Genomic DNA, 19,501 nt, shown 5'->3' with positions numbered 1-19,501 from the left:
GCAAAATCTTAATTTTAATATGAGATCTAGGGATGATCCATTTGCAAGACTCCACATAATATTCTAGAAAAATGCTTAGGTCATGGAGCAAAAGTTTTATAATGCTGCAGCTGCAGATTATTAAAAAGAGAACTCTGTCTTCCAAAAGAACCACACTGATTTTAATGAAAGGCACTTTCATATTTCAAATTTGCAATAGCCTTGTAAACTGCTTGAAGCAGCCCACACATAGTAAAAGTAATTATAAGCTTACAGTACACTAGTGGGCTGACATTTCAAAGTGCAGACAAAGAGAATTCTGTTTTCTAAAGAAAAAATTTTCAAAAGGAAGGGTTCACAGAACTGAGTACATTCAGGGAAATGGATACAATGAAAGCGAACATCTTGATAAGGATGAGATGAGAAGTTCAAAAGAGCCAAGAGCACTGATGTGACTGTAGAAGGCTAAAATGATTCTGAGTGACGACCAAGGTGAAAACAGAATGCTTCATATTAGCCAGATGCTCAACTGTTTTATCATACAGAATGTCTGAGGTGTCAACTTCTCTGTTCACCACTTCTGGAAAAAGAAACACTTTACATCTCTACCGACGTATTTTCGGAGTCAGAGGACGACGCAGCTCTCCCGTCCACACGTAGGTGCACTATGTTTAGCAGTCAGCTCTTTCGCCCTGCTAGTTTCAGGTCTATTTATAAACTTACCACAGCTGTCTCCATGTCTCCTGGGGAGGGGCTGATTTCATCAGGGGAAGTGACAGAGGAGCGAGTAGTGCGCGGCGTGCGCGGAGAAGGGAGCGTGTCCCACGCGTTGTACCCGCTCGGAGGGGGAGTTGGCATCTGAACCCCTGAACGCTGACAACAATTCTCCGGGTTAGACATCCAGGCTTCAAGTAACTTCTCCCTGTCCCAGTCTTCAATAAATACAGAGATACAGGAAATTATGCAGCTGACAGTGTTTAAAATATACTCTGTAACTGCACCCTCTAAAGAATATATAAACGCTCAGCTAAAAAATGTAGAAATAAGCATGACAAAGTGTGAGTGAATGGAACTTTAGACATTACATTTTAAGAGAGCACGTTTCAAGGTAATACATAAAGCGATGTATTTTTGTCAGTAATTGCATCACAAGTACCTCCTTTCCCTGCAGTATCAGTCTTAAAATTAGTTTTGCTATTTATTTACAGCAATTGTAATAGGTAGGAGACTCCACTGGAAACCAGAACTGCACTGACTTGCACAGACAGGTAAAAATACAGCAGCCCTCACACCACAGGATTTTGAATATTTGTCTTTTCTACATACAAAGTAACTGTCCAATACCTATTGCATTTTTCTTTTAAAAAAGGATGGAGCCATTAAATGAAGGAATAAGACTAAGATCCAACTGGACTAAAAAATTATTTGTGACCTAATGAGTTTCCAATCTTTAGATATGCACATAAGTGATGTGTTTCTGGGGAAACAAAAGAGAAAATCCCCACCTGACTGCTAAGAATATGTCACATATACTTACTGCATTTTATTCTACAATTAAGTATGTGACTCCTTCACTTTTATTTGTAATTAACATTTGGCATTTACATACAAAAAAGAACTAGTGAAACAAAATGTATTATGTCTTAATATCTTAAAACTAAATCAATTCTTTCTTTTCTGATTCCTAAGAGTAATATTAAAGATATCTTAAGGATAGTGTATTTTTCTATCAAAAATACTTTAAAAGTCCTCATTTAAATATAAATTTATCAAATTACTATTACGGGTTTGAATGTAAAACCATCAACACTGTGTAAAGATCAGATGAACTTGAATTTCACAAAGAAAGAGAAATTTCTTAGTTTTTTCTTATTGCATTAAATAAACATTTTAAAATCTGTTGTTTTGTTTTTGTAGTTTCTTTAATGTTAGGTACACCCACAGGAACATCAGTGTTATTAAGCAAAAGATGTTTTACTTTTATTAACTTGTATATATTGTAAGAAAAAACTTAAATAGTATTCCTATACTATATTGCTGCCAGAAAAAAAAAAAGATAGGTGCTCTAAGCACTGAACTTAGTGAAAATGTTGCCCTTGCCAAGTGACGACTGCTATCATACTAAAACTGCTCCCTCCTAAAATGAAAAAAAGGCCTTTGAGCTGGAGATGATTTGTTGATCAAGTCCTTACTTACCTAAGCTAAAACATACAATGAGTTAGTTTAACTTTATTTGTTTGAAGGTATGGACCCTGAACATATTTACATTTCAAAAATTATGAATTTTATCAGCATTTTTCAAATCATGAAAATCTGAGCTCAACTCTTAAAGATTGTGTAAGTAAATTGATATAGCTGTACAATAAGAGAAAGCAAAGTTTGTTGGATTAAATACCATGTGTCTGTGAACTATTAAACTTTGTACATAAGAATGATCTGTCCAAGAATTTAAGACATACTTTTCATACACTAAGTGCGAATTAAGTTAAGATTTCACATTATTCTTTTATGAATTTCAAGATTTAATGGAAAAAACATTACAATTTGGCATCTGAGGTTCTTCATTTTGCTACAAGCGAAATAGTTGACTTTCTCACAACTTGCTAATTCTCTGTGCTTCTCTCTGTGCACTAGCCAATTGAATTAAGTTACTGCTACATCACTAAGGCAACATCAGGAGAATGACCTTTCCAACACAGACTGATTTCTTCTCAACTTCCAATTCCTGCTTGCTAGATGCTGGCAGACATTTCTCCATAGTTTACATCAACCTCACTGCTTTTGGACTGACTGTGGACTGTACTGAGGGTTTGAATAGTATTGCCATCATTTTCCTCTTCAAAACATCTGCACAGGTTATGGAGCCTGCTCACTTAGTCAAATATTTATAATTTTTTGCCTTAATGAGACTATTCTGAGAATACAAAATAGCATTCAAATATTGCACAAATTGCAAATACAACATAAGAATTGAATGAATAATCAACATTAAAAAAACATATATGCAAAGACTGTGCCTTAAATATCATCAGACTGGCACAAGTTCATGCTGACTTAATTCAACGTTAAAAGGAATATAAATACCAGCTATGGAAAATAATGTAAGAGATGAGTTTCAGGTAGCACACCTCCTTATGAAGGCTTGTCAAAAGTTGTGGGTTTAAAATGTCCTGCTATTTCACTTTTCCTTCTCCCACTGATTTTCACAAGGAGCCCACAAAAATAATAGGGTATCAAAGCTTAATCCAGGAACATGGTGCCGAGCATGCCAACCATTAACTGGCTGAGTAGTTCCTTTGGCATAAAGTAACAGATGCTCCAGTAAGCGTACGTTTGGAATCGCTGAATCAAAGCCTAAAGCTTGCACTGAGTTTCAGAGATGCTTTTGTCTGGAGCAAACCCACTGAATTCAGCATATACCCCTTCTGACTATCCCAGCTTAAATTACACAACAGCACAGACTTATTTCAGTGAAATTAAACTAGTTACAGATATGCACATGGACAAGTATACCCCGTATGAAAAGAGTAACTATAAAAATCTTACACTCATATGATTTAAACCCCAAGGCAATTTCCAAGCATTTACTACAATGGTCAGACTGCTTAAACTGAGAAAAAAAAAAGAAAATGATCCAGTTTTATACAGAAATATAAAGTGGCAGAAAACTAATGGTCTGACAAAAATAAGTTTCATGAATTTGACTGTTTTGACAAATAAAACCATGGAAGTTTTACTTCTGTGTCTCTCACCAAAGTGGGACAGCTCTGTTTCTCCACACTGCTAAAGTCAACATGTCTTCTATTATAATACCTAGTTTGAATCACATTCCTATCAGCTTCCCTGTCTGCTTCAGTGCTTGTTGACATACTGCAGCTGTACTTCTTTCTGAAGTACTGTGTGGTCTGTTTCCTGGTATTTGATTAATCATTACTTCTCTTCTACTTGGAAATAAAAGGCAACATACAACTGCAATTTTGATTTTGCTGAAAACAGTTTCTTCAGTCTTTAAGGTTTTGGATTACCATGTGCCCGAAGAAGAGCTTCTGCAGTAAAGAGTGGGGCTTGGAGCATGTCAGCAGACTCCACAATCAGCATATCCTTAAGCCTTCGCAAGTCTTGAAGTCTTAGTCCCTCATATGGCTTTAAGAAGAAGAAGAAAGACAATTTATGTCTAGCATTTTCCAGTTAGTCTCTAATGCAGTATTAAAATGAAAGCATTCAAAGCACTGTTACTGATCACCAGCTCAACTGTGAATAGTATGTGACAAAATTTATTCACTGTGCACACTAATGACCATGCAAAGCTATATGGAAATACTGTCATTTTGCAATATTTACAGTATGATCTTTGTACATTTCAAAATCTAAAAGCACTATCTCTAAAGTTCTCCATTTCAGCTGGAGGCTATGCTCAAAGGATAAACTAACCTAACACTGATTGATTCTATCTCAAAAAAAGCTGTGTTTTCACAGAACCCACTGAATTTTGATTCAGTGATTAAACCTCCGATATTGTGGCATGGGTATGAGAATGCATGACTAGATTTGAACTAAGTATTTAGGGGAGAGCAAGAGAAAGGACAAGTTAACATACGTTGCATACAGATTCTCTGACACTAACTTTATACACTAATTGAGACCCGTTAACTTTGAATCGATCTGGAGAAGGATGCATTGAGGCAATAGATAACAAGGATCAGAACAGAGTAAGGTATAGGTCTTTTGAGGCAATATCCCACCTCACAGAAGTGAAGAAGTCAGTCATGAATAGGAACTATGAGACTTGCAATTCACAGAAGCACAGAGGGGTTGAGGTTGGAAGGGACCTGTGGGTGTCACTTGGTCCAATCTTCCTGCTCAAGCAGAGTCACCTAGAGCCAGTGCCCAGGACCATGTCCAGATGGCTTTTGAATATCTCCAGGGTTGGAGATTCATTGTACATGAAGATGTCAACATTATTTTTGAGCAATAATCATGAACTTTCATAGCCCTAAACAGTCACAGTAGAGCATCCAGCTGCCTTCCTGGTCTGGAGCTCCATCCCCTTATTATAGCATTAAAAAAAGGTCAAATCAGAAGGAAAAAAAAGTAATTTTAGGATTCTGAATAAGGTCCAACAATGATAGAAGAGATGCATATATATGTTTGCAGACTCCTTTTTAAAATTAAGAAAGGAAGAACATGACAGCAAATAATATATTTGCTAGTGCTGCACAGAGAAAATGGCCAAAAGGTAGAAAGAGGAAAAAAAAGCAGGAGGGTATGTACAGAGATGAGATGGAGAAAGGGTATGTAAAAAATACTATTCTTACATGCAATGGTTTTATTTATATAAAGGATAGCTAACAAAATATTTACAGCATTTGACATAAAATGATACATGCTCAGGACTAATTAGGAACCTGGCACCAAATGGCAATTGTCTTCACCAGTTTGGAGAAGAAAGGACACAGAGCAGCAGCAATAATAGATAACCACAGTTAAGAACACGCATCACCAGTATTTACTACTTATATATTTTGTTTGATGTAGGGCATAGTCCAGGACTCTCCAGTGCTAGATTACATGCACACACAGGCATGTGTGCATACATAGCCACAAAGCAGAAGAGTGGTTTTGTCCTCAGAAGTTTATAATCTCAGTAAAAGTCTACTGCGTGCATAACCCTTTGAGAATAACAAGCACAAGGCAGAAGATGGGGAGAATGGATACCCTGGGCTTCTAAAGGATGTTTGAGACACCTACTCCAAAAATATGACTTGCTTCCTATAGTCTAGATATCATAACAAGCTCCATAAAACGCATCTAAAACCATAACTGACTGCCCCAAGGACATCCCCTGTTAGCTAACCAGTAAACAGGTACTTCTCAATCCTAGGTGCCGTGGCTCTGCGCTGGGTCTTTGTCCTTTTTGAGACAGCAAGCAAAGCAGCAGAGAAATGAACTGTGAGTGTCCTGACCTTTATCTTGATTGCCCAAGTTCAGGGAGTTCCTGTATGTCCTTCCATTGCTGATCATGCATGACTCACTAAAGGACAATCTGAACGTTAATGGATTGCACTGAAATAAATCCATGCCACTTGACTCATAGCGTGCTGGAATTTGACTGACCTTAATTTCTTACAGAGGAGATCATTTATAAAAACATTTCAGAGAGACAGGGATACAAACAACTGGGTGCCTGAATGACTAGAACTGAATGTATGTGCTTGAAAAAATGGAAGCAAAGAGTAAATCGTTTTGATTGAATTGGAATTGCATTCTCAAGTGCAATTGTAAAACGAGTGGCTTTGTCAGCACAACAGTAGTCGGTTCTTGGAGACTACATATCATAAAAAGAAATGTCTTTTCTTTTAAATCTGCAACATATATACATATTTTAGGACCTAGCATTTTATCCTGACATGCAGATATGCTCACAATTATATGTAACTGGTTCTAGGTCAAACACTGGCAAGTATCTCCCTTGAGTAACAAACTATTATGTTATCTCAGCTAGAGCATTCCACATGACCCAGCAGGGATTTTTGGATCTACAGTTTTTAAGAATTCTAATTTTATCTTTTTAAGTAATGAGGGAAATATTTCCTAAGAATGTATTTGAAACTTCACACATTTGCTTCATAAAATAATATATGAGCCCACAGAAGAAGCTGAAAGAAAAGAAATTTTAGGCTGGCACTATTAAGGAGCTTAATCTGGAAATTCCAGAGTGAAGGCTTTATACAATGGGAACCCTTAACAACGCTAATGTGCACAAGACATAGTCTCTACAAGACTTGTGAAGTTACAGTCTTTAGTTAGAAGAATGTACATCCATTATGTAATATCATAGAGGTTTGATTTAGCTACTTCAAGCATTGATGATTTATTGCTGCAATGACATGTGCTGTAAAGGATTTTGATTACAGCTTACAATGCTCAGAGACCTCCATTAATGCTCATTTATGGAGGAGCTCTATTGACATTTGCTGTGATAAAAACATTGCTCAATATTAGCATCATTTAACTGTATAATGATTTGGGAATATACTATTTGAGTTACTACTTTAATGCACTGTTGAGCTCGCTGCAGATTTCAACACTTTTGTACTCTCAAGAGACCTTCTTTTTAACTATTTTCTTCTCAAGATTTTACCACTAATATTTAGATATAATAAATGATACAATCTTTTTTCTCCTGCAAGTACTTTTAGTACATAAGCTGATTATTTTAACAGTTCATTTTGACCTGTTATTATTTTTTCTCTTTTAATTTACCATTCAAATAGACAGGGGCAAAGTAACTCTTTGCTACAGTGATGACTGTATAATTAAATGATGTCAAAACACTTCATGCAAATATCCTCCTTTATGGGTGGATGGAGTTCTATGCTAATGGAGTCATATATTTAACAAATTATTTATACTCCATTTAACTCATTTAAGTATAATTATATGCACTGTATGCACATAAGTGTACATATATTTTATGTACTGTTGTCCCCTTCTTTCACTTAATAAATCATTCTCTGTCTGTAGAGATAAAAAAGTTTTAGTCACTTTAGATAACCTTTTGTATTTATGGTATTTGCATTACATTTATATTTATTATTACATCAATTCTGGAACTGAAGAAAACCATTCCAATTATTATACATTCAATAAATCTGTGATGCACTTACTAGCAGTTGCATTTCTACAGTATTCAGTGGCAGATATGTAAAATGAACAAAGAAATTACATACTGCACAATGTATTTACTGAGTCTGACTGAGAGCCAAATCTGTTCTGGATGATCTGAAGTGCTGCTCATTCCCAGGTGTTTCTTATGTAACTTTACAACATTGCATGATGTGATTTCAAGGAAGGTCCCTGTTATCTTCCAGGGATACATCACCAAGACAAATAAGCTCCCACACTAGAGTAAACAGCACTTTTAAAGACTATGCAAATAAAACAACCAAAATCTATAAAAGCAGTTAAAAAATAATCATTTACCATTATATTATTTAGTGTATCTTCAGTTAGATTTAAAAGATAAACTTAGATTTTATATAAAAGAGATATTTGTTTTGTGGAGACTGTTCATCATCAAAATAAGAGAAAAAAATCATAACAAAGAACATCATCCAAAATACTCTCCTGACTTATTTTCTAATGCCCTTTTCACTGCTCACACAGCATACATGGATCTTCTTTTGCTACATCTAACTAGAGTGTTAAAAGTCACACTTTATACTCCATTCTTAAAATATTTAGCATTCCATTTTATGTAGGGAGATACAGATTATGTGTGAGTTGGTACATTATTGTTTTCCTTCCAAACTGCATTTTGTGGAAACAATTAACAACCATGTTCATGTGTTTTAAAACTGTTACAGCCTGTTTGGTACCCATCTTTTAACTGCAGTGTAAAACTTGATCCCTAAAAATGTTTGAGGCATACTAAACCCAAAGTAAAATAGAAATGTTGCTTTAAAAACATGCTTCAGGAAGCACTGCGGTCAAATGTGATTTTAAAAGGCTGAGTAACTGTATGACAGAAACGGATTTTCTTCAGAAACCCTTGTGGAAGGAGCAAACAGAGCTGCTCTGGAAATGTGGGTCTACTCAGCAATACATATTTCCTGATGGCTTGAGATCCTCAGTAATCAAAGAAAGGTATATGCAAAGTATTTTTTTCACTATGGCAAGTTATTCAATTCTAAACATGAGCTCTGACATAATTCCTTGGTAATATTTCAATGTGAAGAACAACACAAACTGGTTCCCAACATCAGAAACAAAGCTTTGTTATTACTTTGAATACATACACTTAAATTAGTAACACTACACAGAGCACTACAAAAATCTTCTGCTCTGTATAAAAAGAAAAAGATTGTGATCTCCTGTAAACACTTCAGGTCTGGAACTGGAGCTACTGGGTACTATCATTCCAGATACTACTGTGCATATCACAGACACTGGAGTTAAACCCATTTGGCTGTTTTGCCTGGGAATAAATCCTGTTCCTGGTTTTCAAATGTTTCATCGTTTCTTGTAACCTTCATTCAAGAGATGAAGTTACCTTGAAAATGCATTTCTTAGTGTTCAAAGTTTTTTAATTATTCATGAATGAACATTTTGTGTTTTGGAAGGATGTTGAAGGGCATCACTGAACAACTACTATCTAAACACTATGTTAAACAAGCTTTTTGTAAGCTTGCTCCCTCAGCGTTTAATATTTATTAAAAATTAAATTGAGAGAAAAAAAATAGAGGATCATCTTTGAGAAGTAAGTTTGGTGGCGTATCGGTGTTCTGGGGAAGGTTTTTTGATCCTGTTTCATGCCCCATTAAGGTAACAGAAGGAGGCACCACCATGGCCAGTGGTAAGTGCAGCATTCACTGCCCACCCCACACATCCATGCACAGACCTGGAGGATAAGGACATGCAGTCATTTGGATTGCAGTTCAGTGCTAGCTTTTCTAAGGCTGTTTTTTATTCAAACAGTTTTGGCCAATCTGAGGGCTAGGACTGAAAAATTAACTCTTCCTGGCTACATGCTCTCGGCATCTCTCTTGGGCCAGCACTTGCACTGTTACAGTTACACAAGAAGTTAAAATTTTCCCACTGAAAAGTCAGAGAGAAAGGGGGGGAAAACCAGCAGGGAGCACATGAAGGCAGAATTGCTCAGTGTAAATCCTGAAGATCACCAATTGGTGTACCAAATTCCAAGCTGACATTCTTCAGCTCGTGAATCTTTAGAACATGTGGGAAAACTGCCCTGGAATGTCAGACGGACAACTGTACATTCCCTTGTGACTATCAAATCTTTAAGCTGACTTTGCTCAGCCTCTACCTTAAATAGTCACAAGACAATACCTTCTCTTGCCAAAAAGCCTGTTCAAGTGGTTCTTGATTTCCCCCACTCACATTTCTAAGTTCCCTAGTCTCTTAGCCGTGCTGGTGCATATGCCAGCAAACCCATGGTATAAATACAATGATTAAAATATTCAGCTTAAAAAAAATAAATCTGTAAATTACCACTCTTTAAAACTTTAACTTTTTTTAAGCCAAATCATTGCTATGATCCAGTTGACAACATAACCATCCAAGCAGTTCTACTTGTATAACCAAAGGAGGAGTGAACTGCAATCATGGCAGAAAACTGCTGCGGTCTTTTAAAGTGTTTCTGCCAAGACAAAAAATATAATTTCAAACTACCTTCTTACAACACTTTGGGTGTCTCTATATAGGAATATTCAGAGAAACTAAAGCTAATTAGGTTTGCTATTTCAGTGTACAATTCAAGTGTATTAAACTTCATCTCAACACCTCTCATCCAGGTATAAACAATCTGATAAGCTTGTTTATGTTTAACTTTATCCAAGACAATGAGTCAAAAAATTACCTGAACAGTACAAAGACTTCTTAGTTTCAAATAAAAATGACCACGCATGGCATTTGATGTGATTTAACCCTACACACATCGAAATCTAAATGAATTTCCTTTTAAGCATCATTAGGTCCTAAGTGGACTAAGATAGTAAAAGGCCTGGCCATGCTATTTTTGAAAGGAGCAGCCACAGAGAAATCTATTGTCCTTTAATTTAAGCAGAATGACTTTGTAATATTTACTGAATCATGTAATTTATCTAGGTATTCTTATTTAGAAATTTAGTTAATTAAAATCTGATCACAGATGAGGAGGGAACTCAGAATCTTTTTGGTCGAATTATCCTGGTTGAATCACAGTCATCTGCAAGGCATAAGAGAATTCAAGCAAATTTGTGTCAGTGAGTTGTCTCTCTCTTTCGAAGACTGACTTGGAAATAACACCACCTGTTATTACCTGTTTGTCATACAAGTTCTGGTATGCAGGAGCTTCAGGCATCATGTGATAATACAAGAAAGTCAATGCACTGTTTTGAAGTCCTGCACTAGCCACTTGTTTTTTGGTAACATTCAACCCAGTCTCAGTCTAGGAAGATCCACCAGAACATTTTCCCTATTCAATCTCACAGATTTTCTCCTTTTCAGAATTCTCCTGCTCTTATTTTTGAGACAAAAAGGCATCTTAAGAAATAAAAAAAAATATTCAAAAAGTTTGGTTTAGAAAAACTGTTTCTCAGCTTATTGTGCTCACTGCATCTCTTCCAGCCTCACAGCCTGCAACACTTTGAAGACAGTCCACATAATGTACATGTATATGAATAAAACTTCTCTTTAATTTTGACAATGTATTTGTTATGTTCTCTGAGCTTAATTTGGAAGTTATAAAGAGCTGTGTTGAAATCAAGTAGTTTACAAATATTTTCAGACTTTTGTAACAATGCAACTGCTACAAATATAAATGTGTAAAATATCCCGAATTTAAAGTATCCTCTGACCTCTTTTTTGTCTAAAGCAGCATACTCAGCTTCAATGCTCTCAGCTTCAGGATCACGTGAAAATACCATTCGAGATTCCAGGTTAAGAGCCAGCTCTTTGTGGTGCTGTTTCTCTGCACAGTCACATGGGGTATCTTTATTTTCATTTTCTGCAAACAAATCTCCACCATGTTTTACTAGAAGCTGAAAAGTAAAATGACAAAGTAAACAGTTATTAATTAGCAAGTCTAATAATACCCTGAAGCAAAGGCATGTCAGTTAAGAAGAGAACAAAAAATATGAACTTGGCAAACAGAAAGATGAATATAAAAGTAATGGTCTTTGGAAAACACAGATTCTCTGTTGTTATTAAATAAATTACTGCTTGATTTCATACATAATTAAACCTATATACATCATAATTCCACAGAGTCAGGAAATCTCAACTGCTTTATTTCATACATAATTAAACCTATATACATCGTAATCCACAGAGTCAGGAAATCTCAGAAATACGTTATAAGGCAATGCTGTACAACATGTCTCTGTTAGCTTTTAGAGACTGAAATTCTGCTCTGGTATGGTCAGTGCTCCATGGAAATGAGGGGCCTGAGGTCCTCAAGCACCTGACAAGATGCAGCTAGAAACACCTTTAATCATACATAATTAAACCTATATACATCGTAATCCACAGAGTCAGGAAATCTCAGAAATACGTTATAAGGCAATGCTGTACAACATGTCTCTGTTAGCTTTTAGAGACTGAAATTCTGCTCTGGTATGGTCAGTGCTCCATGGAAATGAGGGGCCTGAGGTCCTCAAGCACCTGACAAGATGCAGCTAGAAACACCTTTAAATACTCTTTATATATGGCTATAACTCCACCATTCCTCCCAGCACTGGTACGCTGCTAGTGACAAAAAATGGGAGATTCCTTGGGCAGGAAGGATGGCAGGGTACCAACTCACAGAGAGCACAAAATACTACTGGTACATCTACATTATTTTTGAGGACATGAGAAAAGTGAAATGAAATAATGCTAAATCTAATAATTCTAAAACAGTCTAGTATTGTGCCATTTACACTTCACCAACCTTGTCTCTTGCTAGTAACCAGAAATGCAATCTCTAGCTAACACTAATTGTGCTGCTCTCATTAATTTGCCAACCTTGTCTCCTGCTGTAAACTGATATAAGCAAGGACAACAGATGACACAGATTTTAAAGGCCAATGTGGACCATTTTTCTGATTTATTATGACACTTTTATATCATGTGCTAAACTTCTGATCATAGAGCACCCAGGACAATAATTCACTACTAAAATGATTCAACTGATTTCTAAATAAAACCTATAAACATTATCATGTCTTCAGATCATGATGTCAGCAGCAATACTATCCAGGATATTTCAAAACTCAGCTTCTAATTTTTATATTTCTAAAACCTCCCAAATTTCCCCCAAATGATCTGTTCTCCACATAAACCTTTTAGGTCATGATTTTACACACTTGGAATCATTCTTGTAGATTCTCTAAACTTTTCCCACATTCTCCAAAACAAAGAGAAATGCAAACCCAAAAATGCCACAAACCAGTGCAACAACAAGATTTAGCTGAGACGTTGTTAGTGTCATTAAGGATTTTATCTTCATAAGCAGAGTATGAGGCAGAAACAAAGACAATGCTGGGACAATTACCAAGATCCCCAGCCCACAGTAACCTTTGTTCTATCCAAACTCTTTAACATTGCCAAAACTTTGTTAACTTGAATATTACATTCTGTCTGTCCAACACAAATTTAACTGAGGCAACTAGGACACCTTCTGAGGAAGAAAAATAATCAATACACTTGAAAGAACACTCCATAGACCTATGCAGCTCAAACTCTAACCTGAAAGATCAGGAATATGCAAATCCACAAGTTTTTAATGACACTGCCATATTTCTCTAGAAGCACCATTTAAAATGCTTTTGTCTCTTAAGTAATTGAGATTAATAATCTACACAATCACATAAGTAATTTAAACCATTGCAAAAATACCACTTAATATACCAAATATACTGTGATCAAGTGTAATGTATCCACATGAAATCAAATCTATTTTGCATGAAAGCTACTTTGCTCTGTTTGGTATTTTGAGGTACGCACATTAACTTTGCCCAGCTATCTTTGGCAACAGGTTCCACACAGCTGTTCTGCTCAGAGGAGAAATCTAACACATGTGAATGGAGTAGTACCAAGACTGCACATTTGAGTAGCAAATCAACTCTGAACAAATCAACTAGTATGTGGTTCACCCACAAGAATCTATATTTGGGTTTTCCTTTTCTTATTTGAGTGTAGTGGGGATAGGGGAAGATACAAGACTGGGGGTTTCCTGAAAAGTTATGGAAAATGAAGGAGACAGTGAAGGAGGAATGTGGCTCTGGAGTGAGATTAACCACCACAAAAAGTGGTCAAAACGTGCTCCTGCGGTTCTAAGTAATCTTCAGTTTAATGCATAGAGGGAGGATGACTTGAGGATTAGGCAATTCAGTTTTTTATCTCATTTTGTTAAGACTCTTAATCCTCAAATACTTCCAGGAACAAAGAGATTATTGTAAAATTCCTTCACCCATCTCTGTTTTGGGCTTGGTCAAGGTGTGTAGTGTTCCTGCTCATAAAACCATTCCCGCTCATAAACCTGTTCTCTTTGAAGGAGTTAGGAGGACTACAGACAGGAGGACTTCAGATATCCCAGATACTGATCTTATACAATCCAAGGTCTTCTACCCCATGGCTGGGGGCACATAGTAAAATTTGAACTTGGGGTTGTACACTACATTTCTAATATACAAACCATAACCAGTTAGTCTACACAACCATGTCCAAACTCTGACAAACAGTAATCTGTGTGGATCAGGCTGCAATTTTTTCTTCAAAGACAAAATGAAAGCAAATTAGAGTCAGAAATGGTTTAGTCAATTACAGTACATATTGTCATGATAACATAACCCAGTTTATATTATCAAATGGTGAACTAGCTGCCTAGTAGCTGGATTCACCTAATGAATCACATTACAGGCGCTGAGAAATAGAACAATAATTTGTGAAGAAGCACAAACCATGAACTTTCATGATGAGTTTAAACCAAATTGATATTACAGTCTGCAGTTAAAAGCTGCAGTCCAGCTCCAGAACCACAATTCACTCTGCAGCGACTGTGATTCCTTCTGACATTACAGTCTGCCTGGATCTTACTGCGTATGCCCATTTGCTTCATGGTCTCGAAACTGAAACTTTTGAACAGTTGTGTCTACCTCTAACACCACTCTATAGCCCCATTTGGAGGCATGAAGGCAGAATGAGGCAGAAGACTCCTTGCTAATATACCTTGTAAATCTGAAGTCTAAGTTTGTAAATACCAAAAACTGAAATATGTTGGAAACTCGCTACTAAAGTTTTCTTCTGTTTACCACTTCTCTACCAGAAGCAACCTTTCTCATGTCAAATTGTCTTATGTGTTTTTCATCAACTTTGCTCAAAGAGGTCACTAAATGCGGGTATTTCCCATTTTCTGTTATGATATGCACATTTGTCCTCTAATGTACAATGTTATTGTCTTGGGCAAGGACAGATAGAACAGCTGTGACTGAAAATGCCTATAGCCAGAATTTATCAGGCAGCTGGATCAAGTAAGTGGCACTAAAAGGAGGGAACAAGAGAAACTTACACAGTCCATAGCAATTAATATTTTTGTTTCTTTGTCAACTCCAAAAGAATTAAGAGTTGACAATCAAAATAAAAGCAGATCAAAATAAAAACAGACCTAGGAGAGAGCCTGATATTTGTTCATAAATCAATTGCAGCAAAGGAGGCACTAAATCAATCACATGACCATACAAATAAAGAAGGATTTAATCTAGATGACAGGAAGAGCCAAGCAATACCTGCATGTCATTTGGTTACCACATATATAAGTATCTGGGTATGAGTATAATTCAGTTAGCAAAGACTGCATGGTGACTTGCCTCCCTGGTGCAAATCAGTAAGTGTGTAAACAATTTCTAAGGACATATTGAAGACAAACTGCAAGTGTGGAGCTTGCAGAGCTGTAACAACACAGGGCACAGAAGAGAGATCCAGGGGCAAGATTCAGGCTACGTTACTGGAGATTAAGTATCTGCGTCTAACAGCAGCCTCCTCTTAACTCCTCTCAGTACTAAGCAGAGGACCAGAGAGATAAAGGCTTAAATAATAGCATAGAAAACGACATAAGGAAGATGAGTTTCCATTCATTAGAAGGTCAGAAAACTAAGAATGAAATAAGCATTGGCTATTGGAAATTAAAAGACACTATCTGAGCTTTTGAAGAGGGGACTAATGAAAAAACAGAATGTAAATAAGAATACTCAGTTCAAGAAGGTGCACAAGCTGAGGCTGGGGAATGAAAATGACAACATTTAAATGAGAATTTTCACACAATATCTGAAAACTTGACAGAATCCAACCACTGTCAAAGTAATAGCACAGAACATGGTATATGTGAGAATCATAGAGAAGTTCGCAGTATTGGAAGTGTGGTGCTATGTACCTTTTTTAATATAAAACCCCCCAAACAATCTCATAAATAAATAAACTAACTCTATCCAAAAATACCAAAGAATCCCAATGGAATACAATTCTGGACTTATAAACAAAAAAGCACTTGGGTGACCACATAGCCAAAGCTGTAACAATAAAGGTGACCTGCTGACCAAGAACAGAAATGCTACAAGTACAGAAACCACAACTGAACTTCACTCACTGCGTCTCCCAGGTATGTTAAGATAATATGTAAGCTAATACATGATGCTTAAGTTAAAATTTCAGACTACATAGGTGACTGAATAATAGACAAAACAGACAGCAAAAACATGAGAGGAGAAGCAACTCCTGACTTTGTCCAGAGTAGTCTATAAGACCTAATTCAAAATGTTACCATCAAAGAACAACTCATTAACAATTCCCAAAATATACTGCGATTCATCACACTTGCAGAAGCAGTAAAAAGACAAATAATCGACTGCCTGCTTTCAGAAAGTGATACTAAATAAAGGTGTGGAAAAAAATTCTAGAAACATCAGAAGAATCTGTGATGGTAGAACAACAGGACATAATTGTACAGGAAATAAGAAGCTGAAGTTGTCTCCAGGTGAAAAATATGTAAAGCACAAAGTCTGAGAAAGGTAAATGTAAAAATCACACTAAAGAAGGCTCTAACTGTTTTTGAGCAGTATTACCAAATGTAAAACAACTCAGAACAAATAATTTTAAAACATCACATAGTAAATCTGTCAACGTGTTTGTAAAGTTGGTTGCCGGACCAAGTGCAAAAGCAATCTCAAATAACATATACAAAAGTGCTATGAATCATTGGAGCCCAAATTCTCTGCAGATGTACCACACATACTTTATAAAGGACACAAAAGAAAGTCTGTTTCAAATTGAAGTCTCAGCACAAAAGGTTCTAGAAAAATCAATACCCCAAATAAATACTCAGCATCAGATGGTTCTTACATTCATGAGTCCTAATAAAACCCAAACATGAAACTTCTGAACTGTTTATTATAACATGCAACTTATTGCTTGAATATGTCACAGTACAAGACTAGAAGGTAGAAAAAGTAACAGCAGTACTAAAAAAGTCAGGAGAGTGCAGGGAAAGGATCAGGTTTTACTGCAGAGAGAGGTCACCAGTGAAGTCCCACAGGTTCTGGGATCTGGCTGTTTAAGATATAAAGCAGTTGTCCAGAAAAACAGGTGAATGAAAAGGTGATAAACTTTGCTGATGATACTGAGTAAAGTGTAGTCTCAATAACATGAAGTTATACATGGAAGAAAGAGAACATAAATTTTGGCATATAAATGCTGAACTCTGAATTACTGTCACTCAAAACACAAATCTTAATGTAATAATAGACAAGACTTACAAAGATGTTAGCTGTTTTTGAAAATGTCAGGTGTTTGTTCTTGTGTTCTTTAAATTATCAGTACAATTAAATACTAGTTCTCATTACTTGATATAGTTTAAAAATAAATTTTATGTGAGACCTTCAAAAGTCATTATGATTCCAAATCACTCATTACTATGCATTACTTTCACAAACATTCAAGTAATTTTTAATTTGAGAAAAGATAATTATCTTTAAGTATGTCAGCACATATGTATGGCATCCTCCAAAAAAGCTGGGCACTGTAAATTAAAGACATCAAACCTGTTCTTGAAACCTGGACAGCATTTCCCAGTCTCAGAGCAAAATCAAGAGAGCTCTGATTTTCTCTCAGGCAATTACTTCACTTCTCTTTACACATACAGGTATGCCTATGCCTACCTCTAAAGCTTTTTCTCCAGTGTTTCAGTCTTGTAATTAATTCAAGTTTATATAAGCCTACATGAGTCTTCTTCATGTTGAAAAGTTCATGCCATGAAGTTAAAGTATATGTAATCCAATTCTTTCATTGTTCTCTACAGATAGTGTATGTTTTGGGCTGTTTATCTTTGCAATTTTTCCAACTAATGAAAAACAGAATTAAAAATTTGATTAAATATACTATATCAGATTTCCCCCCACCAAAAACAGCTTTGTGAAACACTGTGCATGCCACTTGCTAACAGCAGCATATATAAACTTATAATTAAATATGAGGCTTTACCTCGACACAGGTTTTCATCCCTGAGGCAGCAGCATAGTGCAAAGGTGTATTTTTTTTGTTATCGACAGCATCAATGGCTGCTCGTTCATATTGTCCTTCATCCAGCTTTGCTCCCTTCCACTTCAGGATCATTTGCAGACAGTCTGCTCTTCTGCAGTCATCCTCTGAGGGTCGTGTCAGGCGAGGATGAAGAGCTCCTTCTGAGATCATGATCTGAGGACCCATACACAGCAAGTGCATAGACGTCTCGTTGTGCACATTCCGTTTATTTGGGTTACCATCTCTAACGAAAAGGAAAGTTCTGCCATGGGGGAACAAAACAGAAGAAAATTAATTAGCACACAATTCCATTCATTTCCATGAAGTGGGAAGGGTCTATGATGACAGCTCTCTTGCCAAGATTTTGATTAGCCATGTTAGTGATAAATGTGCTTTAACAGTTAGTTACCACTGTACAGCTCTCCTCCATTTCTCTTAGGAGTCTTGAGCCAAGGTCTGGATGAATTATTGAAATATCACTAAGTACCATATATAATTACTCTGTCAGCGTGTGAGATAAATTTTAGTTGGCAAAGTTTATTCTACAATTCTGTGTTGTATTGCAATAAATGTTATTAAGTCACAAGACTGATGAAATACTTTATTTCTTCTGCTCTGTGTCCTGAATAGCAGTGCATTTAGTAGCTTGCAAATGGATAATGACAGAGCAATTTCTTCAAAATTAATTCCCCCTTCCCATATCTTTAGTCAGACATCAATGCAGTACTTAATACTTAAAATATTTAAAATACTTTCCTGCCAGCACTGCATACATTGAGGAAAGGCTCTGTTTACTTTCCCACTCCAGAATATATGGAAGTGCAAAGTTATGCAAACCCTCCCCTATGCTGATGACAGAGGCTGGCAAGGACTTAAGTCTTGAATGCTTTAGAGGCAGCTCAAAGTGGACAATAAACCATACTAGCAAAAAGGATCATCTTAGGAATAAAGGGAAATAACAGATTGATTCTTAGAATCAAAGCTCAGAATCCTAAGCAGTCCTGAGACAACACAGCTCCCTGCTGCTTCTTGCCAGCAAGGATTTATGGAAGTTACAATCCAGTTCTGAAATGGAAGAACCGAGACAAATCATGCAAGCCCCGTGAATCCAAACTTGCTTTAGCCTTTTGAGGTATACTACAATTACTTGCTTTAGCCTTTTGAGGTATACTACAACAATTACTTTTTTCTTAAGGGAGAGTGAATGGTAGGAAATGGCAGAGAGGAAAGACCACCTCTTTGAAGGACTAGGGTCAGAGAGATAGCAATGGTGAAAGATCTCGGTGCGAAGGGTGGAAGGACAGCTAGTTCCCAGAGAAGTAATACCAGGCTAAACAGAAGCATGGCACATATGTTCAAGAAGTCACTGCAGAAACACTTGCACTGTTCCCATAAGCCCCCTCACACAATAAAACCCACAGAAGTCACTGTATGATTCCTCTCCAGGCAGTTCTCTGATTCCAGACAGTTT

At 36.5% G+C, this 19,501-nt stretch overlaps 1 protein-coding gene across 2 annotated transcripts in view; it reads right to left on the bottom strand.

Annotated features, from left to right (window-relative positions):
• The window catches only part of ANKIB1 (ankyrin repeat and IBR domain containing 1), a 56,127-nt gene that overhangs the window by 22,575 nt on the left and 14,051 nt on the right, over positions 1–19,501 (bottom strand). For both annotated transcript variants that reach the window (XM_009080732.1, XM_009080733.1), the window contains exons 2-5: positions 17,992–18,292; positions 11,337–11,519; positions 4,005–4,122; positions 703–911 (exon numbers count right to left, since the gene is read on the bottom strand). In XM_009080732.1, the coding sequence (XP_009078980.1) occupies positions 703–911; positions 4,005–4,122; positions 11,337–11,519; positions 17,992–18,292 (811 nt within the window). The remainder of the gene's footprint in view (positions 1–702; positions 912–4,004; positions 4,123–11,336; positions 11,520–17,991; positions 18,293–19,501) is intronic.

The sequence above is a fragment of the Acanthisitta chloris genome, unplaced genomic scaffold (assembly GCF_000695815.1).
Source record: "Acanthisitta chloris isolate BGI_N310 unplaced genomic scaffold, ASM69581v1 scaffold14978, whole genome shotgun sequence".
Classification (NCBI taxonomy): Eukaryota; Metazoa; Chordata; class Aves; order Passeriformes; family Acanthisittidae; genus Acanthisitta; species Acanthisitta chloris.
Note: the sequence above shows the minus strand (reverse complement) of the source record. Positions and strands in the feature narration are given on the sequence as shown.